This window comes from Cygnus olor, chromosome 2, assembly GCF_009769625.2.
Source record: "Cygnus olor isolate bCygOlo1 chromosome 2, bCygOlo1.pri.v2, whole genome shotgun sequence".
Lineage (NCBI taxonomy): Eukaryota > Metazoa > Chordata > Aves > Anseriformes > Anatidae > Cygnus > Cygnus olor.
In genome coordinates, this window is record NC_049170.1 from 56,679,557 (window position 1) to 56,706,549 (window position 26,993).

The window sequence follows — 26,993 nt, forward strand, 5'->3', positions numbered from 1 at the left end:
ACATATGTTAGGTAGACAGGGTACCAGGGAGGAACCCTTCCCCAATCCAAGGCAACATTCAAAATCACAAAAATTGGAGAAGGATTTAAAAATTCTCTGTTATCAGTCTACTTTTTCCCAGTTTAGGAGCTATGAGTTTAGGAAGGCGTACTTCATATCACTTTTCACTGAAAACAGAGAGCAAAGGAGTTGCAAGAAAGGACTGCCCCATACCTTGATAGAATATTGTTGCCTAGAATGATGGTAAGTAAGGTAGGGTTTGTAAGGTAGGAAATGTTTCAGGGCATTTCCTGTGGCCTGGCTTTTGAACAGAGTTGTCATATCTACAAAAATAAAAGCAAAGAAAGAGATTCCTGCAAGAAAGCAACAATAGACAGAGAATCAAGCCTAAATCCACTGGAAATTTCTTCCTTCATCTTTAATAAGAGAGTAACAAGCAGAGTAACAGAAATCCCGCTGGGATTACGTTAATTAAATTAATAACCAGCACTCATTTTTTTTCCTTTTTTTCTCTTTTTCTTTTCTTTTCTTTTTTTCTTTTCTTTCCTTTTCTTTTCTTTTCCTTTCCTTTTTTTCTTTTCTTTTCTTTTCTTTTCTTTTCTTTTCTTTTCTTTTCTTTTCTCCTTTCTTCTCTTTTCCTTTCCTTTCTTTTCTTTTCCTTTCCTTTCTTTTCTTTTCTTTTCTTTTCTTTTCTTTTCTTCTTTTTTCTCCTGTCTTCTCTTTTTTTTCTTCTTCTTTTTCCTTTAGTTAATCGGGTACCAAGATATATTCTTAAGGGGTACAGTCTCACCATTCCAAGTTTTGCAGATGATAAACAAGAGTTACAGAAATATGATGGGTGCCCATTTTCATACCATGAATTAATGGCAGGGTTGAAAGTCCCAGTCATCCAATTCTTGTATTTATTTTATAATCACTATACATTCAAACTCCCTAGATAGGACATAAGCTATCCTTTAAATAACAGAAAAAGGAAGACCTCTTTAGAAAAGAAACCACATCTTTTCTTACCTGAAAGACTGAAACATTTTCACAGGCAAATTATGATACCGGATTGCAAATAAAATAATGACCGTACTTAAACTCTATTTTCCTTTAAATAGCCAAACAAAATACCCTCTCAAATAAACTAAACAGTATATAGATTCCTGAATAGTATGCAAATGCTGTTGGCTTCAGGTACCAATAGACAACCACTTTAAAAAAATGCTTCTGCTCATCACCAAACATAAGCAAAAAATCCTCTTTACCTCTCCTCTCTGCACTTTTGTTACTTCTCTGGAATTGATATCTGATTTTATTCCTTGATTTATCTAAGATTAAGGAGTGTGGGTGGTTACTTCTTATTGAATAGGCAAATCATAAAAAAACTTGCACACATACATACCACTAATGTTTTATTTATTATAAAAATATTATAAACTTCATCAAATGAGGTCTAGTGATGTTAGTGACATATTTAAATGTTTTATTCTGCTGATATTTATTTTCATTTATTTTGTTTCCCTTCACCAAAACCACTTTTAGATGAAGAGAATTCTGTACTTGCAGGTAAATAAAAGAAAAAAAAATCTGAATATAATAGAAATACTGATTCACTCTGCATATACTGGAAACAGTAGGCTATGTCAACAGGGATTAATTTGGGTAATACTTTCAGTTTCATAAAGGTCTTTAAAGAACTCTTTCAGAGTTGACCTGTACAGTAAGCATAAAAGGGTACCTCTGCTCAGCTTTATGTCTTTGCATTGAAGGGGAGAGATGAAAGCAAGTGGATTAAGCACTGTCTTCACTGTCTAAACAACTGAATAGACCTTTAGTATTACTTTGGCTTTCTTTCAAAATTCTAGGTGGCTCAGTTGAATAAGCTTATCTGTGTGTGGTGACAGGCTATTTTCTTATTGGGAAATACACCCACCACTGGCTCCCCTGCCATGCTGCATGCAGCATACTTATCTCTGAGGCACCCAACACATGTAGAGGCACTGTTGCTAGTAATACTCACCAAAATCCTAAATGTTTTAGAGCTACCTGTATTGCTTCAAACAGATGTCACATACTCTAAATTTTACTAGGAATTTAATAATGTTTCCACATACTCAGTGAAGTACCAATGTCATAACGACTTACTCACTAGTCCTAATGAATAATCAATATGCACAACTAAATATTTTTAAATGCCTAAAGCAAAGTGACAGTTCATTTATCAAAGGAATTTTGACCATGTGCAGCCTCTGAATAGATTTTTATATTCATAAAAATACAGGAATTAAAAAGAAATCTACCTGCAAAATAAATCTATTTTTGAAGAGGTTCTGCTCTACCAACACTGTATTGTTATCAATCAATATTATAGCCTTTCATGATAAATGCCAAAGTGCCATAAAGTCTTCATAAATTTCAAATGTGTAATTATATATGCTACATTCCTGACAATTTACTTGTGTTTTGACATGAAAACACTATGCTACCCAACAACCCCTACTGTATTCTCTTTATATTTCACAGAGTGATAAGTATCTACATATATATATTATATATATATAAAGGCTGGAAGGTAAAGCTATGGGGATTGAACCACATGTAAAAATATCACTGATTTTGAAGCATTTTTATAATGAGTACATCGATTGAATTTGCTTATCTTCTATTAAAGAAAACATAAAGAAGAGTAGGGAAGTAGCATTATCATAACCTACTAATCACAAATCAGTGCCAAAGTAACAAAAGATGACATCAGAAGAAAATCATCTTTGACATTTAATTCAGTGTGCTAAGTCCAGACAGTATATATATATATATATATTTCATTTTGCTGTGAATAAGAATAAAAAACTCTATGGTCTATTTACATACAAGTACTACTACATTTTGTACATGTGGAACCAATGGATCTATGAATGTCAAGGCCAATTTTTCCATAATGATCTACAGTTTCAGGTGCCTGTCTTTGTGCACTCCGGCTTCAGTTCTCAATGATCTTCCAAAAATTAAGTTCAAATAACTCAGTAGCACTTTATCATTCAACGAAAAGAAGCAGTTGGCATCCCACTCATTAACTCTGAAGTACAACTTAGTTTTAATATTTTATAAATACATGACTGATACAAATAGGGAAATAAACTTCTCCCAATACATATCTTTACACACACAGGCATTAACAGAAAGCATTATGCAATATAGACGATTCAAAAATTTAAGAGAATTGAGGAAAAAAAGCAGACTTTATAGAGCATCCACATTACATTCAGATGAAGTATGTTACTCTACAGTTTATGCCTGTGTAAGATGAACTTTCTCCTTGTCAAGGTGCTTCACTGTCTCATTTCTTCTATTATCTCAAAAGAATTTGGTTCTATTTAAGGTACCAGAATAGATACTGGATTTGACCTGTGTGAACTGTTTTCAAGGAACACATTTCTCAATGGAAAACATAATATGGTCATTTGAACTACTCCATGATTTCGCTCCATGATCTTATGTGGTGAGAGTTGAGGCTGGAGTTTTGAGAAGTCACAGAAGGGTTTGTTCTTTCAGGCAATTGTCTGGCTATGGGTTCAAGTCCCCCGACCCAGATCTTCTTTGCTACTTGCGAAGGAAGAACTCCTATATCTAAGTACATACAAGGAAAAGACCACAGGCTGGACAAACTGCTGATCTGCCTTGGAAATTATGTTATAAACAGAGACCCATCCATACTAGCAAATATGCATGGATGGGTCAATCACTCTCTTCTCCTGATGTTGCTCATTCCTGTCTGTCCCACCTCCAGATACCCAGACCACTCAGAAAAGTCCTTTTCATCTCTGTGACAACTTCACATAAAATGTTAGAATCTCTAAGAAGAGACTTTGGCAAGGACTCAGTCAGCCTTAACTTGAAGTGGGGACTCTTACTAAATTTGGATTTCTATTTTCACCAGAATTCTTAAACTATGAGGCAGTAGGATACTGTCATGTCCAGCTTTGAGTGTCCTCAAGAAAATGTGGGATCTATTTAGCAATTCCTATGGCATGTATATCCCAGATCATCTTGTTTACAGCTTCTCTATAACATTTCCTGAAGAGCCTAGTGTCATCATTAATTATGCTAGCTCTCAAATGTGGAAAGGAAAATAAGTGGGTGAGCAGTGTTGGAAGAACTCAAATATGGCAATTCAGGTGGAAAAACTGCTCTCGTTATGAATTTTTTGATGTTGAAAGACTCCCAGGTTTTGTTTGCTGTCTCTTCTAAGTAGGAAAGAGCAACATGAAGGCAAAATTCTGTAATTACATTACATGCAATGGCAGATGTTGCAAATTGTGGAAGAAATAAAAGAAATAAAGGATTAATGACAATTACAATAATAACAGAAACAGCAGTAGTAAAATTAGGTGAAGTCAGGCAACAAGAGCAGCAATCAGGAAAGAAGAAAAAAATAATTATCATGAGTTTCTCCCCTTGTCACTAAACAGATGTTCACAAAGCAACCATCTAACCTCCAAGCACTTGAATCAAAGTCTACTATTAGTAATAATTTACGAGTATTACTCAGCAGAGGCACAACACGAAATATGCAAAACTAAAGTAATTTGTTGGTAGTAGATCGCCTAGTCAAGAGTTGTGCTACTCATCATCTGCAGTCACTTCTAGTTTTTCTTCTGTCTTATTTTTATATAGCTTTTCTCTTCGATGTCACTATCACAAATAAGGTAAGTTTGGACTATGAATTGAAATGCAAAATAATCAAGATGTTTTACATATGATGTTTCAAGAATTCCTTGTACTAAGTTGAAAACACAACGGAAAAGATAAAATCGCGTAACTCAACATACTGAGCTGAAATATATATCAATGTTAAACTTTGGAGAAAAGGTTCCATAGGAGTTCTATATATTCTTTCATTGAAAAATTTACTATTTTTTTCTTTAACTTCTGTGTAATACTTCAGTGTTCAGCAGTTAAAAGCTGTTGTGTTTATTGCTTTCTATGTCCACAGTCGTACCTTCTCCTAGGTTGAAACACCTCTGAGTATATGAGAGTATAACCTAATCTCTGAGTATTTAAGGGATTCATTATTTAGGGAGGAGAAAAAATTAATTGGTGGGGCACAAAATACTAGGAAAAGAAAAAGAAAAAGAACAAATTAAGTCAACAAAAATTAAGGCAGAATATAATTACAATATTAGAACAGTTTTCCAGTAGGAATGGATCATTTAAATATGAACAAAACAATAATGAAAGACTGTTCTGTCAGGACATCTCTTTTACTTGCCAGGCTGTGATCTGAGAATAGTATGGATAACATTACCAGATTTATTTATATATTTATTTTTGTATCTACAATTCCAATTACTTTATAGTATTTTTATGTTTTATTCTGAAGAATACTCTTTCATGGCATTGCCAATCTCCTTTTCAACTTAAATCCCAGTACTACTGCTTTGAAAATTAGGGTATTTTTGAAAAAAATAATTATCCTTGAGAGTGTTCCCTCCCAAAATATAACTAAAAGCTAAACGATTGTTACCTCATACATTAAAAAGTTCTTAATTCATTTACTAGCTTTAATGAGGTAGTTCTAGGGGAACAACAGCAAATGATGTAATAAGAACATCTGTTTGTACAAAGAATTAAGTGAAAGCTATTTTGAAACACTGATACCTTGTGTTTTTAACCCCCAACACCTGGCATATTGTATTTCCATAATAACTGAACAAAGTTCGATATACAATCTTCTGATTTAAATCAAGATATCACAGAAAAATGTAACAGTACTGTTTTCATAATTAGTGTGTAGTGACCTTGAGCTTTTTCAAATAAAGTAAGGAATAAAATAACTGAAAAATTCAAATGCACATACTTTCACAGATTTTTTCTTCCTTGGATTTTCTATTCTCATGACCAATTCAACAGAGTTAATAGAACCTCTGTTTTCAACATAACATATTTAGGAAGAAAAGAATATAAAAAATACAGCATTACCAGAACAAATCTAAATGAAAAAGCTGCATAAACATTGTTCTGAGAACTGATATAATGATTGGTGAATATCTGAATTCATACAAATATGAGAAAAGTATCTGCCTCAAAATAATCAGCAGCCACCCCTGTGCCCTAATCTAATTCCTATCTGAATATTTGATTCCTATGAATGCAGCATTATTTATTTGCACATATAAACAAATGTAACCAATGACACACTACTTCAGCTGTATGTTTTCATAACTATTCACTGCAAGTCACTTAGGGGGCGACAAAGCACGTTTTGCATAGTACTTGAAGCCTCCTCAGTCACCACAATATGACTAAAATCCTACATGCAGCCAGTTGTGCAAGCAGCCCAGTGATGATCCGGGGATGAGCAGGGCTGAGAGGGAAGGTCTACCCCCTTCCACTGCTATCACGATACCAGGTACCCATTCACCTAAATTCTACATGCTTGAATATTGACAGTGCAATTATCACTTCCTCCTGTATTAGTCTTTGGATTATTCCTGAGTAAAACCAAGAATACTGAAAAACTGCAAAAAAAAAAAAAAAAAAAAAAAAAGAAAGTGGGTTCATAGCATAATCATCACATTCAATTCTTAAACTAATTTGAAAAACAAGTAGCAAACTTTGAGAATATTTGGAATCAATAAAAATAAACCTATTCTAAACAAGAAAGCCTTTGGAGTAGTCTTCCATGCTCTTAGAACACAGAGAATGTCCAAATCTATTTTATAATTACGATTGATTTATTTAGTAAATTGACCATATGGAAATGGGAAATGCAGCCTCTAATTACAACCTCTAGTTATAACATTAGAACCAAAATTTTACTGAATGGGTTTAATTTAAGTGGATGGTTCATCTGAAGATTTTTTTTTCTCCAAAACTCATAATGATGATAGAAGTAATTCATTAAATATGAAAATTAATTGAGAATATGATTTGTTTTGTAAGGCTTTAGGGCTGACTAAAGACTGAATGATTTCCTGACTAATGCTTTGCTCCAATAAAGTATCAAAAATCATTTATGTGGCTGTTGTGCTGCATATATTCTTCAGCTTTGTATTTGTTTTTGAACAAATGTTATGTCCTATTATTTAATATGTGTCTGGATACTACAATCACACATTTGACTAATCCTTAATAATAATACTCCTACATTTTGTATTTGGGAAAAACATAATACTCCAACTTTTACAACCACTGTTTTAATTTAGAGTACAGAAGCAGGCTTAGAATATTTTACACTGTAACATTGTTTGACTAATCATGCTATCCACAAATAACACACAGAAAGATGCTTAAGAAAATATATATTTAGGAGAGGAAAACATACAAACCTGTCCACATGAAAAATGTGCATACTAATTTAAAGTTTTTGGAAACATGAATGAACATGAAACTTGAACTCTCAAATATCACTACAGAGAGAAGACAACAGATCTAGATGATGACATATTTACAGATGGCATGTAATTGTGAAATTAGAAAACCTAGAGTCTTCTGGTTTAGCCAGAAATCCAAAGCACATGGACCTGGTCTGAAAAAGTTAACTTCATCTCAGTGAGATCATGTTCTCAGTTGCACTGCTATAACTTAACTGATAGATGCATTCTGCACGTACATTTGGTGGCACAGTCATTAAGCTAGGGTAGATGTAAAAACACAATTTTATCACAAACATTAATACTCCTTCCTTGGAAAATAAGTAGAGTGTTTGCTCAAGTGTATATGTCCTTCCTGAATTCAATGAAACTTTTTGTAACAAGAAACTCTGTTTCTATCGAAGAGAATATTTTATAGAATATGACCAAATTGATACACTTCCAGGACGAAATGTCTGGCTTGGTAGATGGTAGATGAGGGCAGAATGATGGATATTGTCTAACTAGATTTCAGAAGGGCTTCTGACGCTGTCTCCCATAAGATCCTCATAGAAAAGCTGTTGAAGCATGTGCTGGATGAGCAGACAGTGAGGTGGATTGTAAACCAGCTCAATAAACAGGTTCAGGGAGTGGTGATCAGTGGGATGAACTTCAGTTGGAAGCCAGTAACTGGTGGAGTGCTTCACGGGTCAATACTGGGTCCAGTCCTGTTCAGTATCTTCATTACTGATCTGGATGATGTGGCAGAGCATAACCTCAGCCAGTTTGCTGACAATACAAAACTGGGAGGAATGACCGATACACCAGGGGACTGTGTTGCCATACAGAAAGACCTTAACGGGCCAGAGAAATGGATGACAGGAACATCATGAAGTTCAATGTGGGAAAGCGTAGAGTACAGCACCTGGAGAGGAACAACCCCAGCAGTAGTACAAGCCAGTGGCGGATGGGCTGGAAAGCAGCTTTGCAGAAAAGGACCAGGGGATATTGGTTGACACCAAGATTAACATGAAACAACAATATGCCCTTGCCACAAAGAAGGCTACCAGTATCTCCTGGTATCCTCGTATCTCCTAGGCTGCGTTAGGCAAAGCATTGACAATGACTGGTCGAGGGAATTGACCCTTCCGCTCTACTCAACACTAGGAGGCCAAAGCTGGAGAATTGTGTCCAGCTGTGGACTCCTCAGTACAAGACTGGCTTGAACATACTGAAAAGAGGCCAGCAGAGGACCATGAAGGGGATTAAGAAAGGACTAGAGCTTATTAGAGCTCTTATGTGGAAAGGCTGAGGGAGCTGGAACTTTTCAGCCTAGAGACAAGAAGGCTCAAGGGGGAATCTCATGAATGTGTATGAATACCTGAAGGGGAGGGTACAAAGAGAACAGAACCAACCCCTCTTCAGTAGTGCCCAGTGACAGGGCAAGAGGCAACGGGTACAAACTGAAACACTGCTGACAACATGGAGGAATTACCCCTGTGTAGAGTCATTCCTGATATTAATCTCCAGACTTAATGCTACTTAAAAACCATTTTCCAGCCAAAGTATGCTGACCTGTGGCTGTGGTCCAGAGTCAAATTTAAAAAGCAAACTAGAACACTGCTATAAAATAAATTGAAAGGAAAGACTCTGTAACACAAATACTGAAATGCCAGTACATGTCAAAGAATTGTTTTGACTATCATAAATTTAATGTTGTACTGACCAGATGGAAAAATATTAAGCATGCAGCATAGTGAGAAGCTTACTGCAATACTGAGGCTTCACAAATTCTAAAGCAGAAAAACAACAGCAATAACAACAACAAAAAACAAACCCCACAGCTGAATTCACAACAATACATCTGTTCCCTCACGTGTGAGGCAGCCACTGGGATCCTTAGCATCTAAGGTCCTTTCCTGTCCTCCAAACAATACTTCTGCCTGTTCTATTAAAGCAGACTCATTCATCCCTGCTTTGAAGGGCATTCCCCTTACTCACCATTCTCTGTGGCTCTGGATAGCACCACTACTTGCTGGCTGTTTCTGAATATATTTCTAACCTAGTTGGGATCATAGTACATGCTTTGCAACCTGCACAAGAAAAAGTAATTCCAGTTTATAAAAATATTTTTATAAAAGCACCAAAGTTTAGAGGAAGCAAGAGGTTTCCTCTCATCCCTGCCATTACGTATATTAGGATATGAAACCACTTTCTTCTCCAACCTTGAAAAATATTCCCAAAATTCTATAACTTCATCAATAGGATTTATAACATCATAGCTCACTATAGATGAATTCCTACAACAACAAAACATCATTGCAATTTAATAATGAAAAATAATTTTATTAACAGATGCTGGAAAATAAATTATCTTATTACCTTTTTGAGTGTTGCACTTTAGATATGTTATTTCCAATGATTAATTTTTAAGAACAAATGAAGGCAACACTCCCAAATCTTCCTTATTGAACAGTTTCTTGTATCAAAGTTCAGTAATACTTCAGCTAGAAATCAGTTCTTATCACTGTTTCAACTTTTTTTTTTTTTTTTGGAAGTATAATGTCAAATTGTTTACTGCTTTTTAATCTTTAGGTTCTGAAGTTTCATGCAACTTATATTAACTGCTCTTTTAGAATATAACAGACTCATGTTTGGTTCAAATTCTGCTTTTTTATGCATGCACATGACACTCACTGAAGTAAATATGGGATATAGAACCGCATTTTTAGAGTATTTTTATTGTTTACAGTGATTTCAAAGCAGCTGCATACATGACGGACAGTGCTCCAGTGATACTTTTCTCCAATGAGTAGGATCTACTCATTATGGGCTTTTTTTTTTCCTGCATGGTTGAAATAAACTCATCTACAAAACAGTATGAATATTGTATCCTTCATTCTTTCTAGGGGGGAAAATATATATATATTGTTCTGTCATATGTCTTCAGTTTGATTTCTGCCTTCCCAATCATATTTCCAAGAAAAAATACTTTTTTTTTTTTTTTTTTTTTGCCTACTTCACACAAAGTCAGGTTTCAGACATTATTCTTGGTAATATAGGACTATTTTGTTTCTAACAGTGAGAAGCCTACTATGCCAGTAATGATATAAAGAAGTACTACTACACTATTTCTCAGACAGATCTCACCACATCACTCAGGCTGCACGGAGCCTTGGGAGTTCTCTGGTCCTGCCTGCTCTGCAAAGGAAGGTTAACACTGAATTTAGAACAGGCTGCTTGGGTCTTTAAAATCTTCGAGGGATTTGCTAACTTAAGTTTCTAACAGCAGTATTCAGATCAATTATTCTTATGATCATGACTTTTATTCTTCCATCACCTAAAACAGAGAATGATGGTCTTACAGGACTAGGTATCTGACATCCTGTCTTCCTCTTTGCATTTAAGACTGTAGATGCTTAGTGAAGCTTTGTTACATTTGGTAAATTCATGTAGTTTTTATGATTTGAAACAGCCCCCCCAACACCTCCCCCCCCCAAAAAAAAAAAAAAGAATAAAACATTTTTTTTATCGTTCAGAGGATAAGATATTCTATGGGCTCTCCAGGGGCTGCAGGGTAAGCTCTGCTGGGCACCTGCAGCAGCTCCTCCCCTGGCTGCTCGCAGGGCTGCTTCTCGCACTTCTTTCCTCACTGCTGGGCAGTGTTTGGCCCTTGCTGAGCTCTGCTCTCCCCGAGGAGCCCACCAATGGCCGAGGGGCTCAGCTGGGCCCTGTGGTAGGGCCACTGGAGCTGGCATGGGGCAGCCCAGGCCTCGCCTCACAGAGAGGCCTGGCAGCCCTCACTGCCAGTGCCTGGACATGTAAACCCCATATATTATCATTATCTCCCACAGTTTTATTGTTCTGAGTACAAACTCTGTTCCAAAACACCCTACTAATGTCCTACAGGTATTTTTTGAGAACAAAATTTAGTCCCTGCTCCTTGAAAGCCAATCAAGCTCCCATGAGAGTTGACAGGAAGATGGTTAGTTCTTTGGCAGATTAACAAGGCCTGTCCTTTGTTACATAGTGTGGAAAGCATGATGTTATTAAATGACAGCAACACTGCTGTGTAACCACGGGATGAGGACAGCCGTGTTTTTTCACAGTAGTAAAACATTTTCTTCTGAAATGCGGTATAATTCAGTATGTCCTATGGTCTGAAATATACTTTAGCATAAAGAATAACTAATCATTTCACCTGGAAACTACCTTAATAAACATAAATGCCAATAATAACTGCTAGACTCAGTAATAATTTTGATAATTTGTGTCCATCTTGTTCACAAATAAATACAAATCAAGTAGTAGCTATGCAAATGTTGTAACTCAGTGCGAGTCTGACCACTGCCAACATAACACAACTTAGAACCAATGAACTTCTGTGTCAAAACATCTTTCCCTCTCCAAAATCATGTGTCTTAGCTTTGTCTGTTTTCTCATTGAAAAAAAAAAAAAATTTCATTGTCAAACTCAGTACATTGTTTAGACCAAAAACAAGTGAGGGGAAAAAAATCATTTAAAAATGTAATTTATCATTTTATGTTTTGCAAACAAAATATTTCAGTTAGTAATTTACACTGACTAGCTGTAAAATATGAAGCATATTATAATTTAGCCTGAAGATGACCTTTTAAAATCAGATTTTTTAAAGTCATTGTTTTATTTTTCTTCACTTTTTTTTTTCCCCCAATACTCAGCCAGCCCAAAATATGTTGCTCACACGGCCATGTATTAGCTGTTCTAGTCTAGAAGACTAGCAGGTTGGCAAGTTGGTAGCCTCAGCTAAAACACCATGAAACATGCCAGCAATGATGATTATTAAATTACATGCAGCATATGTCCTGTGGGAAGCAGAGTGAGACTATCAACTCATTTTGATAGCTGAACAGCCACACAGTAAAAATAATTTTCAGATACTACTGTTTGACTTGGGATCTGAAGTGGTTAATCCTAGATGAAGAACTCAGTATTACAAGATTTTCAAAATCTTCTTTACATGCTAGTTTTCAAATGTTAAAAATACAGCACTACAAACATCTTTTTTTTTTTTTTTTTTTAATCAACTGTTGTCACAAACTTTGAAATAAATTGGTACATGTATTTAAATTGGGGTGGATACTTAAATTCATCAGCTGTCCATGGCTGAATCCTCTAAGGATGATGTCAGTTCTTGGACTGTGCATGCTTTTTAACAATTTTACGTGAATAATATCACATCAGGGAGTGATAAAAGAACCAACCTGTAAGGGCATATGAAGAGGTTTTACTTAGTGCATCCCAAAGTAAAACTCAAGGGTTCATAGCTGTTTAAGGGGCTAGTCCAATTTCAAAAACACTTTAGATCAGGACATATTTCTATAAATGGTATGTGTTAAGTGTGATGGTCAAAGGAAATGTGGGTTTAATGTACCCTAGAAGTCTTGTGGCATTTTCTACGAAACTGTTATGAAATTCTATTGAATGAAAGCAATATCAGTACTTTTTTTTTCCCTGCAGTCCAGGACACTCTCAGATATTCATAGCAATTTTGATCCTTTTTTGACCTACAACTTGCTATACATTTTCAAAAGGCGTCATTTTTAAAACATAGGAAAACCTATTAAAATTAATAAAAAAATGAAAATTGCTTATATGGCAAATTAACTGTTCATTATTCCACTAATTTCAAGAAAGTTACACTTTATTAAAGCTAGAACTCTAAAGTACTGTCCATTTTTTTCTACTGCTTAAAGATATTCAACAATTTCTGATATTTCACATTTTTATGCACCACCTCTGTACTTTCTAGAATCCTTCCATAGCATTTTAACCTCAGTTTTACCAACCCCACCTTATACTAGCATATTAGCTTCAATTAAAGCAGCTCAAATTTTAGAACAAAGTAATTAAGCTCAACATTGATTCTTGCAATATTATTTGTTGGCTGCCATAAGCCCTTCAGCTACTGTAGACACTGAGTGATTTGGATTCCCCATCATCTCCTAAAAATAGTACTATGTTACCTTCCAAAGCAGCTTTCAAGTTCCACAGTCCACAGTACTGCTGATGTATCATTTCCTTATCTCCACCTGCTAATCTCTCATCCTCTCTCACTGACCCCTCCAGTCTTTAAACCCTTGCCAATCTTCTTCCGAAGTGTCTTAAAAAGATTTGAAGAGTGATGTGAACAGAGAGAAGCAGCTTTCCAAAATGAATTTTATTAGCTTGAAAAAATGATCAGTGGAAGCAATAAGCCTTCTGAATGTATTCAGAATTAAGAATTAATTAAGAATTAGTCTGTCAAAAAACAAGCAAGAGAGAAAGAAAAACATTAAAGTATGGTCTTAAAAGTGAGTCAAGGAAAAATGGCATAACAAAGAGCTAAAATAATTAAAAACACTTGTTTATTTAGTGTTGAAGCTATATATAAAGGAGTATTTTTGGTTGTGTTTTTTGTTTCTTTTTTTTTTTCTTTACAAGGTTACTATTTAAATACTTGACTACACTTGAATACTTACAGTCTATATGGTAAATATTTTGAATCCTCATGAACTTTGAAATATTTCTCATTTAACAGGGTCTTACATTGCATGCTTAATGTTTAGAGTTATCTAACAGAGAAATGTTAGTTCCATTATTTCTTTTGAACAGATATTCACTGAACTTGGGTAGGTCTTGGGTTACTTTGATCTCTAATTCATAACAATAATTTGGTTCGGTAATTTAAAATCTGAATACAGGAGGAAATGAGGATGATCCTGAATGAAAAGGCTTTTCTATTTGCTACAAGTGACTATTCATGAATATTAGCCTTCAGTTAAATCACATTCACACAGAAGTTCAGAGGTCATGCATCCCTTAAAAATAATAATAATAATAAAAAATACACAAAAATAACAACAAACAAATCAGGTACTTCAGTATTATTGACTATTTATAAATCAATCAAGTGGGAAATAAAGGAAGTTCTTAGGATGTAGTACATATATATTTGGCTAGGTTGTAAGGTCGGTCTCATGAAATTTTTGTTTTTGCACTGTAATTTAGATTTTACATAAGAATTCTTACAAGTTAAAATGAAATGTACTTAAAGGGACATAGTCTACACTGGGGGACACATTCTAAAATGTAAAGTACCAGTCCCAGGGCATGCAGGTACCAGGAAGCCTGACTGCAAATGGGGAGTGCTTTCTGGCCCTTCTCTTTCTCCTATTAGAAAATCTGTCACAATTACTATGGCTCTCCTCCTCTCCATGTCCATCCATTTACCTTGGTAGGCCATCCGGACTTGCAGGGAACAGGGTGGTCAGGTTATTCAGGGCATGTATAGGCTGCATTTGGAGATCATTTGTATGAGAGTGTTCCTGCCCTGAGCTGAATACTGAGTCTTACTTCTTACTTATTCTTACTTATTACTCTTTTATTTCCCAAACAGATCAAACCTAGTGCCATGTGCCTGGTATTTGAAAAACATTAATTTTGTTTGAGACCAACATATTTTATGAATCTAAGAACACCTTAAAATGGAGGAGACATTAGAAGAATGGGGATACCTATGGAATGGAAAATGACCACTTGAAAATGCCACTATTTTTATTGATAAAATACAGAGGTATTAGGAATAGAAGAGTAGCTAATAGATGCTTGCCACCCTACTTCAGTGAAATGTCACTGATATTCAGTCCCAATACAGAAGATATGAACTAGAAATAGTTCAGATTTCAGTAAGATGTTATTGCCATTAGCGTTGCACTGCAATTAGTCTGAAAAAAAATCTAAAAGAATATCCAAAAATAGGAGATATAAATTCTTTTAAAGTTTGCTTTGATTGTTCTTAACTTATTCATTCCAGATTTTGTCAGCAAGAAAGCACTGCTATTTTTCAGTGGCTGGCAAGGATGAGGAGCTATTCTATTATCATTTTTCAGTCATAACTCAGAATAAAAATTACTAAGTTTGGTAGACAGAAAAAGAATCCTTTAATAGATTGAATTGACAGGGTTTTGTTATTGTTCTTGTTGCATGTGTATGTGCGTATTTGCTCTTAAAATATGTGAATTCCTGATGAAAAGGCATATAATAAAAGGACTACCAAAGTTAGCATGACCTTCAAAAAATAATCAACCCTTTTTTCTCTTTCTCTAAGCATTAGTGCATATACTTAGTTGTACTACTTTGAATAAAAATGAAGTATTGACAGCAGTAGTAATATAAACTTTGGAATTGCTTATTATTTTTCTTGTGTTCACTGGAATCCATATACAACGTTTTTTACAAAGTACTAACAGTCAGCCCACAGAGCCACACTATACGCCAAGTGATCTGACATAATGGGTGACTGAATTATCTGCCTTTTGACCAAATGTTACCGTAGAATAAGAAATCTGCATGTGAGTCCAAAGAAAATTAGGCACAGACATTGGGATGCTCCATATAAACAGATAATTACCTATGCACTTTTCAGTGAAGTATATGTGCATATTAAGTTGCTCTACTTTAATAATGAACCAACCGTATGTTGGTAAAATATTATGTGGGTAAAATGTTAACTTCATCAGACGAAAGATCTAATTTAGCCTTTAGAAGATTTTCACTCTTTCCACTCATTATCCTTTATTTTTTCTTTGTTAGCAATGTCTTGCTGGTGTTACAGATATCTTGTACTTGATATCTTGTACTTGTATTTTGAAAAACAGAGTTAGCCATCAGGCCACAGATTAAGGTGAAGTACTAATCAGAACAAGAGTTGAGATTTTTGTTCAGTGAGATTAAACCAGCTGTGTGCTTAGCATGCTAAATGTTGATCTGCATTTATCATTAAATTGTGGCCAGCAATCCTCTCAATTCATCAAGAATGTTACATTCAAAGACACAGCACAGAAATCCTTAAACATACAGAAGTGAAATCCCCAACCCAAACAAAACAAAACTCTCATTACTTCCAAATCTCCTAATATTTGGAAATTTTGTTAAGGTATTTTTGGATCTGTGGGTGAAAAAAAGCTTAGTGGCACAGATTAATTATCTTGCATGCCTGAGATTTTTTGGGGGGCTGCTTGCAATTTCAGATTTTCCAGAAAAGAAATTGGTGCAGTATCTCTTTCAAGCAGCCTTGCTACTTGACACAGGGCTTTGCAAGAAACTATGAAAACATAGTCCATGCCATAGGGAACAGATGATTAAAAAGAAAAGAAGCTTTGATCTGTTATTTCTGTGTCATTCAAGAATAACACCACTGTAAATGCTATTTAGATTTTACAAAAGTGTATATGAAATTGGATTGTTACAAATATCAGAGGTTCACATACAATAAAACATCAAAGAAGAATGAGTAAAGAGGAAAGAGAAAAAAGATAAAAAGAACTTTTGAGATTGTCTGATGTTAGCAGAAATCAGAATTACTGTTTCTTAAGGTTATGGGAGAAAATATTCTGTTTAATAGTATAGCATGTTCCAAAATACACATATTTTTGTGGACGTGATTCAAGTTTGATACAACAGATTCATTACAGCTATTCACTTATGCGAGTGCTATGGTAGACACGACACCTTAAAAATAACTGGACAGATACAAAATATGTCTTGAATTTATGAGTTAGTAAGATCTATTTTATAATTTACAAACATCTATTGCATATCTGTAATTTAAACAAGGCATGATGATCATCATTGTCTCAGCAATTGTTGCAATGCACAGGATCTTAACAAGCTGCAAGTAAAATCCCAGTATTAGTTGTGGAGCTTAGGTTTGCTTTACAGAGTCTATGCTGACTACCAAAGCATTCCAGCTATTTTTGCAAAGCAGTATGGGAGTAGGGTTCCATTAAAAACTACTATAATGGGTCTTTTCTAGTACAACTGAGATAGCAGCATGTACTAACCAGTTGCCACTTTCTGAAACTCATTATGGTCTTTCAGCTAAGTTGAAAGCTGATTCCAAATCTTTAGCTGCTGCTTCTGAAATGCTGGAGTGCATTTCAATCTTCTGCATCTTGCTAGAGGCTCTGTTTTCATCATTGCATATGCCAATAAATGTTCAGGTTCAAAGTTTAATTTCCACCAGTACATGTGGTAAGCATCCTTTTTTTTTATTCTTATTATTTTTTTTTTTTAATCTGCAGATCCATTTTTCCAGAAAACATGGCTATTGATTTTTATTCCTATTCCTATTAATCAAGTGAAATATCTTTCCCACTCCTTATTCCAAGAATGAAAGGAACTGATCATGAGTCATTTTTTTCTGGCCACACAAATTCATTGAAAATACAAGTTATTGCCCAAATGCCTTTTCATTAAAATTTATAGCTTACAGAAAAACAGAGATTTTTTTTTTTTTTTTACCTTCTCACATTAAAGAGATCTGATATAACAAATCATTTCAAAAGATGCATCAAAAAGGATCATGCTGCAGTAATTCCTTCTAAGAAGTTACACTTGTCTGGAGACCATCTCCTTTTATATAAATTCCCATATGCATATAGATTTACTTGTGCAAATCTACAGATACCAGTGGCTACAGTCATAAACACATAAAGGCACAAAAGTTTAAGGGGGCAATGCACTCTCATTACCCAAATAGTGGCAAGGACATTACGCTAACCTGAATTTAAAATACGTCATAAATTTTGCATACTCCCTGTAGTGAAACTCCCTCCTCATACACACTTGGGCAATATTGTCTGGTCTAAGCTAGACACTGTTTTAACATTATCAAATGCATGCAGACGGAGTATGAAATCACTGAAGGGAATTCATGGAAAGAATTGGCTATATTATAAAGAAAATGAGAAAAACTAGGGAAAATATATGCCGTATTATTCAAAAGATGAATTTCAAAAGGGAAAACTGTTTCAGGCACAAATTTTGAGAGAAGTCTAAAAAGCATTTAAATAGACTGATTTGATGAATAACATAAAGCATACATAAAAAATGTAGTGAAAAAAACAATGTTCTTGGAATTAGATGTGTTTTAGGCTTTTCATACCACAAACTGCCAAACACGTTAATAATCATGCCATATCCATATTCAATTTTTATGCATTCTTCTGTGTTCCAGGGATTTATCTAATGGACTCGTTATGAAAAACATGTATAATATAGGGTGTGGGATCTGATAACATTACTAATAACAGAAAGTAGTTTTAACAAGATGGTTTAACAAGATGGTTCCGGTATTTCCAGTCAATAACTAAAAGAGACTAAAAGAGACATGTAAAGAGACTCCTGAGTGGCGGAAAGGCTTTCTAAGCATACAACATAATATAGAAGAGAAAGCTCAATGCCCCAGGCAGTCAGCTGGGAAAGCCCGGATTATAATTTAGGAAACCCTAGATATAATCTTCAGTAAAATGTACAGCCTCAAGAAATGAAAGTGTCATCACTAAGCAGAGTGTATTGCCTCTGACAAATGAAGATGGAGAACTGGTAACAACAGACGTGGAGAAGGCTGAGGTACTTAACTTCTTTGTCTCGATCTTCACTAGTGGTCAGGCTTCACACATCTCTCGAGTCCTCAAACCTCTAGGCAGGGGCTGGGAGAGCAGAGTACCTCCCACTGTAAACGAAGAGCAAGTTTGGGACCTCCTGACACAGCTTAACAATGACAAGTCTATGGGGCCTGATGACATGCATCCCAGGGTCCTGAGGGAATTGGTTGATGTAGTCACCAGACCACTCTCCATCATATTTGAAAAATCATGGCAGTCAGGCAAAGTCCCCAGTGACTGGAAAAAGGGAAATATCATTCCCATTTTTCAAAAAGGTAGAAAGGAGGACCCAGGGAACTATAGACTGGTGAGCCTCACCTCTGTGCCTGGCAAGATCATGGAATAGATCCTCCTGGAGGCAATGTCAAGGCACATACAGGACAAGGAGGGGATCCAGGACAGCCAGCACGGCTTCACCAAGGACAAATTGTGCATGAGCAATCTGGTGGCCTTCTGTGATGGAGTGACTGCATCAGTTGACAAGGGAAGACTGACTGATGTCATCTACTTGGACTTCTGTAAGGCCTTTAATACGATTCCACATATGAAGGGTGGACCATCTGGTGGATAAGGAACTGGCTCAATGGCCACACCCAGAGAGTGATGGTCAATGGTTTTATATCCAGGTGGAGATGGGTGATGAACAGTGTCCCTAAGGGGTCTGTCTTGGGACCAATGCTTTTCAATATCTTTATCAATGACATAGACAATGGGATTGAGTGCACACTCAGCAAGTTTAAAGATGACACCAAGCTGAGTGGTGCAGTTGATACAACAGAAGGAAGGGATGCCATTTAAAGGGACCTGAACTGTCTAGAGAAGTGGGCCCATGTGAACCACATGAGACTCAACAAGTCCAAGTACAAGGTGCTACAGCTACGTCAGAGCAATCCCAGACGTGAGTACAGACTGGGAGAAGAACTCACTGAGAGCAGCCCTGCAGAGAGAGACTTGGGGATTCTGGTGGATGAAAAGCTCGACATGAGCCAGCACTGCATGCTTGCAGCCCAGAAGGCCAACTGCATCCTGGGCTGCATCAACAGAGGAGTGACCAGCAGGTGGAGGGAGGTGATTGTCCCCCTCTACTCTGCCATTGTGAGGCCACACTTGGAGTACTGCATCCAGGTTTGGGGCCCCCAGCACAAGAAAGATGTGGACCTGTTAGAACGACTCCAGAGGACTCTTTCCAGAGGACAGGTTCTTCTGTCTTTCTTTTAAAAACTAAAGGTAGTGAATCTTCTTCCATAATAGGCAGAACACATTTAGAGAGAGAGTGAGTATAAGAAAAACAAACAAACAAAACATTTTGGAACATTCTGCTACAATTAGAGTTAAATTTAAAATTCAGATGCAACACATTTTCTTAAAAAGATGTAGTAAACAAACTAAGTCTCAGAGCACTACAGTTATGCATCCCATAAAGGATTTCTAATATTTGCAGGGCTATAATGAACTACTAGTATTTTTGACAAACAACAAAGAAAAATGTAGCCTCCAAAAGCTGTTTGTTTCCACTCCTAGAACATGAGTGTGTAAACCAAAGTGATGGGCAAGGACGTTGCTTCTGTGACTCTTGTGCTTGAAAAAATCACTAGCAGGTGATATTCTAGAATAGTAATAGAGAGGAAGGGAACAATCAGTAAATTTCTTAAATCTGGACAAGATATGTGAAAGTTTACAAGCATGTTTTGTGAAAGAGCAGTAAGAATTGCATGCTAAGGTCAGAGCTTATGGAGCTGCATTTGGAGCAGCTTCCACTCATCACTAAGAGAAGAAGAGTTCTCCAGTCCTGCAGACTATTTTTGAGAAACTCTTGTTAAACAGGTATTACATCTGCAACTAGCACTCTACTTCAGTTAATGTCTAGAGATGTGGAAATTTAGATACTAAGTTCTGATTTGGATGGCTACTTAATAAAAATACCATACTGCAACTTTTAACTTTGTTTTTATTTCGGTCTACCTGTAAATCTTGTTTATTACTGGTATTTCAACTGGCTTATTGTAACTAAAACAACTGAACAAATTAAGTTCTCTATTCCACCTGCTAAACTCCTGAATTCATGAAGCTGCTGTCTCATTTACTGCAAAGAAAACAGGTACAAAGCAGTAATTCATTTGCTGTAGTAACTCTGCTTTATGCTTTTTATATGCTGCCTGCAGGCTTCACTGCTTTTTTTTTTTTTTTTTTTTCCTCCTGCTTAGTGAACAGCAATATAAATTGGAACACAACACGAACAGATCTTGTTCTGTTCTCTATATCTGTGCTTTTAGCTCCCACACTCTGATTATTTGTTACAGCTCCTACAGTTCTGGGAAATGACAGACTCAAAGACATTGTGAACACAGCAGCCCTCCTTCCTTCAGGTTGTTATTCCCAGGGGGAAGCAAAGAATGGCAGAACCAGCCTGCTGTTCCCTCCCCATTTCAGAGGCTGAGATCAGTGTCCCACGGACAGTTTAATACCAAGGAAGTAGCAAGCAGGTGTTAACACGAAGTCTAATGACAACAGTGCATGAAAATATATAATTTTATTAACTAGTATTTTGCAGTCTATCAGCATATTATTTCACTGTCTTGTATATCAGTTTTCTTCTTATAGCAAATGAAAAGAGCTTTTTCCTCTAAAAGCACTGTGATTCCATACCCTTCTTTGCTTCTTTCATTCTCATTAACCAGTGGGCACAAAAGAACTTCCTTCTATATCCAAGTTCCTGTTTGGAAATGGAGGAAATGTCCTGTTACCTCTCATACCAACTGGAATGTGTATGGGCATTGAGAACTCAGAAAACAGCTAGCTTGTCTTCAGTACTAAACATATCATTATCTACTCGAAAGTTTCCAAGGTAACGAAGAAATGAGGATATGGGAAATGTAAATTTAAAAGAGCAAAACAGTCTGGAGTTTTTCTTTCTTTCTTTCTTTCCTTTTGTTTCTTCAAAATTTACATATACATGCACGCTGTTATTAAGTTGGAATTATGGTCCATGGGTTTATCATTTTATTCATATATTAACAGTAATAGTTACTTGTATTGCCAAGATCAAGCCTTTATTGTGCTAATAACTGTATATTCACAAAGCAATTGCTGTATTAATAAACTTATTATCTAAATAGACAATAGAGAGAATAAGATACATCAGCCTAATGTTGACTGAAATGGGAAAAAAATCTTAAAGTTACAGAGAAAATCTTTATCAGTCAAGAACTGAACAGAGATCTCTTCAATACTTAGTTAATTGACGTAAAGTCTATTAGACAACTTCATCCACTGTAGGTTCCCCATTTGAAAATGGCTTTCCCAGAAGTTTACAATACACCTATAATTTTATTGTTTCCTGTGATAAGAAAATGGGGTATTTTCAGCAGAGGTGTCTGGTTTTGTGCTTTCTTAAGAAAGTTACCAAGCTGTCTTGATTGATTTTTTTCTGATGATCTTTTGTTAAGATTTTGAAGTAGACCCCTAGGTCTGCATATAATTTAAAAGATATTAGGCTGAAAGATCAAAACCAAACCAAGTGAAACCAAACCAAGCAAATAAAAAGTAAGGAAGGAAAACAATTTCCTGACAGCCTTTATTTACTGCTATGCAAGCACTTTCATTCTGCTTTGAGCAGAAAATTGAACTTGATGACCTCCAGCAGTCCCTTCCAACCTCAATTATCCTATGATTTTATGAGACACCTGTTTTCAGGTATGTTTTCAGAAGTCTCTCATGACATTTCTGAATTTTCTTCTGAATTTACATGGAATGTCTGGCTTCCCTTGGCCTAAGTGGAAAGGCAATGACATTGTGACATGTAAAATCACTCCCAATCCCTAATGCTTCCAGTGATTTATTCTGTGAAATGTATGTGTCATTTTGCTTATATGAAAGTACATGATAAAGACAAAAAGACACAGACCCGGAGAAATAGAGACTCAAAATACTGACAATTTTTAGTTTGTACAGACTGAGAGCAAAATGTGTTGCTCTCAAAGCAACTGATAATGAGAATTCTTGGACCTCTATGCCTGCAGCCACACGTCCCCCAGCAAAATTAGTTTATAAATAGGAAAGCTTTCCTCAAATATAGACCTTCAATGCAGTTTCCAGTGTATTAAGAAAAAAAAAATCAAAACAAAACAACAACAACAAAACTATTTAAGCTATTATTAGCAGCAAAACATGTATTACTGTCATTGTATATACTTCAATGACCTCGACAGGAAATGAATAACTAAGGCAGCAAAAGCTTTAGTTCATTGGTGGCTAGTTAATTACTTGTCATTAATAGATCAATAAACTGCTTCAGTCCTGACTGTGTTTAAATTACATTAACTGAGAAGTTTCTCCCTGAGAAAGAATCATGTTGTAAATTGATGTGATACCCAAGAGGCAAAAAAGTGAAAAAGTTGAGCTGCTGCACTCTCTTCTCAGTTTTCTGTTCTCTTTGATGCAATTTAAAACGAAAGGACTAGTCTAAGTGGTTACTGAAATATATGAAAAGTGTAAAGGAAGAGTTCTGACTTAGAAAAGTATCTATGATCGAGGCCACAAATGGTGTCCTGATCGCATGAAGTCTGTAGAGATTTTACCACTGGTTTCAAAACAGTATGGATTCCCCTTTCTGAGGAATACAAAATGTCTTTTGTTTGTTTGTTTGTTTGTTTTTGTGTGTGTGTGTATACAATACTGGAATGATTTATATAGAAAGCTCTGTAGTGGAAGAAGCTATATAAGTAATTGGAGCTGTTCTCTCCAAGGGGAAAAAAAAAAAAAAAGGATATGAAAAACTAGTTCCTTAGCTTAGATGTCATAGACAACAGCCAAGAATACAAAACATAGTAAAGAAGGAAAATGTGTTGGTCTCACCCTCACTAACACACAAATCACTGCTGTGTTATGTGTACAAACCATTACAGGTGTTATGGCAAACACTAGTGTGATTAGTTGCTACTATTTAGGTTAAAGTTATCTGTCTTTATTGTTTCTTTCTCCCACTCACAGGAAACAAAAAAATAAACAACAACAACAACAAACTACTTTGTAAAATACCTCCAGAAACTCACTTTCCAGACCAAGAAACCATCTTATAAAGAGTTTAATTTCTCTTTCCATGCAAAAGATGAAAACGTGGAGAAAGAGGTATCCGCAAAATACACCCAAAACATTTCTGAGAAATTAAAAAATGTAAATACCTGGAATTGATTATTCTTTTTTTTTTTAATTGTTCTTAAAATAAATTTGTGTGCTGCTTAATTGCTTTAAATTTGGAAGCAGCTGGAAACAACTGCAATTACAGTATATATTTCTTTTACTACAATATAAACATATGCTAACAAATACAATTTGGTCCTGAAATAATAGTCCTATACATTCAACGAAGGAGAATCTAACACTGTACTCTGTGTAAACCATGAGCTTTCTATGTACATTATCTGCAGCTCAAGTCCTCAAGTAAACTTACCTTCTAATTACCTGCCCAAAAATATATCCATATACTACACTTTTGAAGCATGTGCAAATAGTATCCACTGGCAGAATCTAATCACAGTACTTCTAATTATGAACATGATTCAGAGTCTCCTATACATTAAGGCCCAAGAAAGAAGAAATTATTTCCCACTTTGCAGAGTCTCCTTGCTAAGCTAAATTAAGCAAAATAATAGTAACAGAGACAAACTATGCATTAGAAATATTTCAAAAACAGCAGGGAGGAAGGAGAGGAGTAAGAAGCATTACAGTATCTATTAACTAACGAAATGCTTATGGAAATTGTGATAAGACACGCGTGCATGCTAAATGAACCCTTATCTATACCACCAAAAGAAAATATGCCAAAATAAATTCATGAGAGGAAGGAGCTTAAAGTATAACACTGTAAGCCATTAGCTTCATCTGAAACACATTTAACTGCTTATATCACAATGTACTCATTTCACAATCACAAAAATGTTTTATGTTTCCACATATAACCCAGTCTTCGTGAAGTGCCATTAGAGGTTTACTTAACATCAAATGCTATCATACACAATTAGAGCATAGATACAGTATGAGGTGTATATTAATAGTTTCTAAAAATAATTTCTTCTTTATATGCTGTTTTACTGATTCTGCAACAACGAATAGTTTTATCAGTTATAGGTAAGAGTTGTTGAGAATGTACATATAGCATTACTATGACAGTCCTTTTCCAGTAAAGCTACAGATCAAAATGAGAAATTTATAATGAATCTAACCTAGCATATTGTATTTCTCACACAACCACATTACTGACCATGCCAATGTGTAAGGCATCATATTATTAAAAATACTCCATGTTTAAGAAAACTGTTTCAGAGATATTAGTGGGAAAATTCCAATACTTATTCAGCCAGTTCCTTCAGTGACAGTAGCATATGAAGACTGACAACCAAAACCCAGGACAAAGGTCAAAGCAGTATTTCAATATCTCTGATGATTAAACTTCCAAAGCTACCCTGTTTACCAAAAATGGGAGGTTTAAGAAGCAACAAATCTGAGAGAACACGCAGATTTGTGATGCAAAAAAATAAAATAAAATAAAATAAAATAAAATATAAAATAAATTTAGTACTAAGCAAAAAGGCAAACTTTCTAAAGAAGATAATTTATTCTGTGTTTTCAATTATTTACCTCTGTGTGAGGTGTGTAATGAAGGACAACAAAGATATGCTCTCACTGAGTGGACTGGTCTAGCAGCAATCCCTGATGATTTGTTCAGTGTCTTTGACACTGCATTTAACTGATAACCCATTCTCAGCCTACCTGGTGTATTAAGCAGCCGGGACATCTTGCAAGAATATGAGATAAACTGCTCACAGTATTCAGCACTACTGGTAATGGCAGAAATCTGATCCATCGTTGCACTGTAGTTGAGCTGCAGTACAGATAATTTTTCCAAGCTGTTGCCTCCCACAGAAGTCTGCGGTTGCAGATCATGATAGACAGTTGTCCATACTTTATCCTCTGAAATAGAGAGTGGAAAAAGACAAGACAAAAATTAGTAAAATACAGACAGTTGAACTGAATTAAAATAAATCTTGTCCTTTGATAAAAGCTTAAAGTGTTCTTCAAGATGTTTTTGAGTGGGCAGTAGGGAAGAAGTACATTGCACGTTAAGCCATCATATGAGAGCATAGTTCCAACAATGACAAACTGCTGAAAGAATGAAACGCTGATTACCATTGGAATCTTGATAACCAATATAGAATCATAGAATGGCTTGGTTTGGAAGAAGGTCATCTAGTCCACCCCATCTGCTTTGGACAGGCACATCTCTCACTAGATCAGTTTGCCCAAAGAGCTGTCCAACTTGACCTTGAACACTTCCAGGGATGGGACATCCACATCTCTGAGCAACCTGTTCCAGTGTCTCACCACCCTCATAGTGAAGAATGTCTTCCTTATATGTGGTCTAAATCTACCTTATTTCAGTTTAAACCATTACCCCTTGTCCTATCACTACAGTCCCTTGTAGAAAGTCTCTTTCCATCTTTCTTATATGGGCCCTTTAAGCAGGAAAGGCTACAATATCATCTCCCTGGAACCTTCTCTTCTCCAGCCTAAACAACCCCATCTCTGTCAGCCTTTCTTCATAGGAGAGGTGCTCCAGTCCTCCGATCATTTCTGTGGCTCTCCTCTGGAACCACTCTGAACATGTTCATGTCTTTCTCCTGCTGGGAGCCCAAGAGCTGGATGCAGTACTTGAGGTGGGGTCTTACAAGAGTGGAGTAGAGGGGAAAAATCACCTCCCTCAACATGCTGGCCACAGTTCTTTTGATGCAGCCTAGGATACAATTGACATTCTGGATTGCAAGCACACAGTCAGTTCATGTTTCATTTTTTATCCAAGTCCTTCTCATCAGGGCCACTCTCAACCCATTCATCCCCCAGTCTGTACTGATGTTGGTGATTGCCCCAGCACAGCACCTTGCACTTGGCCTTGTTGAATTTCATGAGGTTCATGTGGGCCCACCTTTCAAACTTTTCCAGGTCCCTCTGTGTGGCATCCCTTCCCTCTAGAGTGTCTCACTCAGCTTGGTGTCATCCAAAAAGTGGCTGAGGACACCTCCCTGTCTTCCATATGCCTTAACATGGTTTCTGGGAGGATCTGCTCCATGTTCTTACCTGACACAGAGGTAAGGCTGATTGGTCTGTAGTTCCACAGGTCCTCCTTTTTACCCTT

At 36.0% G+C, this 26,993-nt stretch overlaps 1 protein-coding gene across 3 annotated transcripts in view; it reads right to left on the minus strand.

Moving 5' to 3' along the window:
- CNTNAP2 (contactin associated protein 2) overlaps window positions 1–26,993 on the minus strand; it is a 1,166,415-nt gene that overhangs the window by 316,516 nt on the left and 822,906 nt on the right. For all 3 annotated transcript variants that reach the window (XM_040547669.1, XM_040547670.1, XM_040547671.1), the window contains one exon: window positions 25,574–25,774. In XM_040547669.1, coding sequence (XP_040403603.1) covers window positions 25,574–25,774 — 201 coding nt within the window. The remainder of the gene's footprint in view (window positions 1–25,573; window positions 25,775–26,993) is intronic.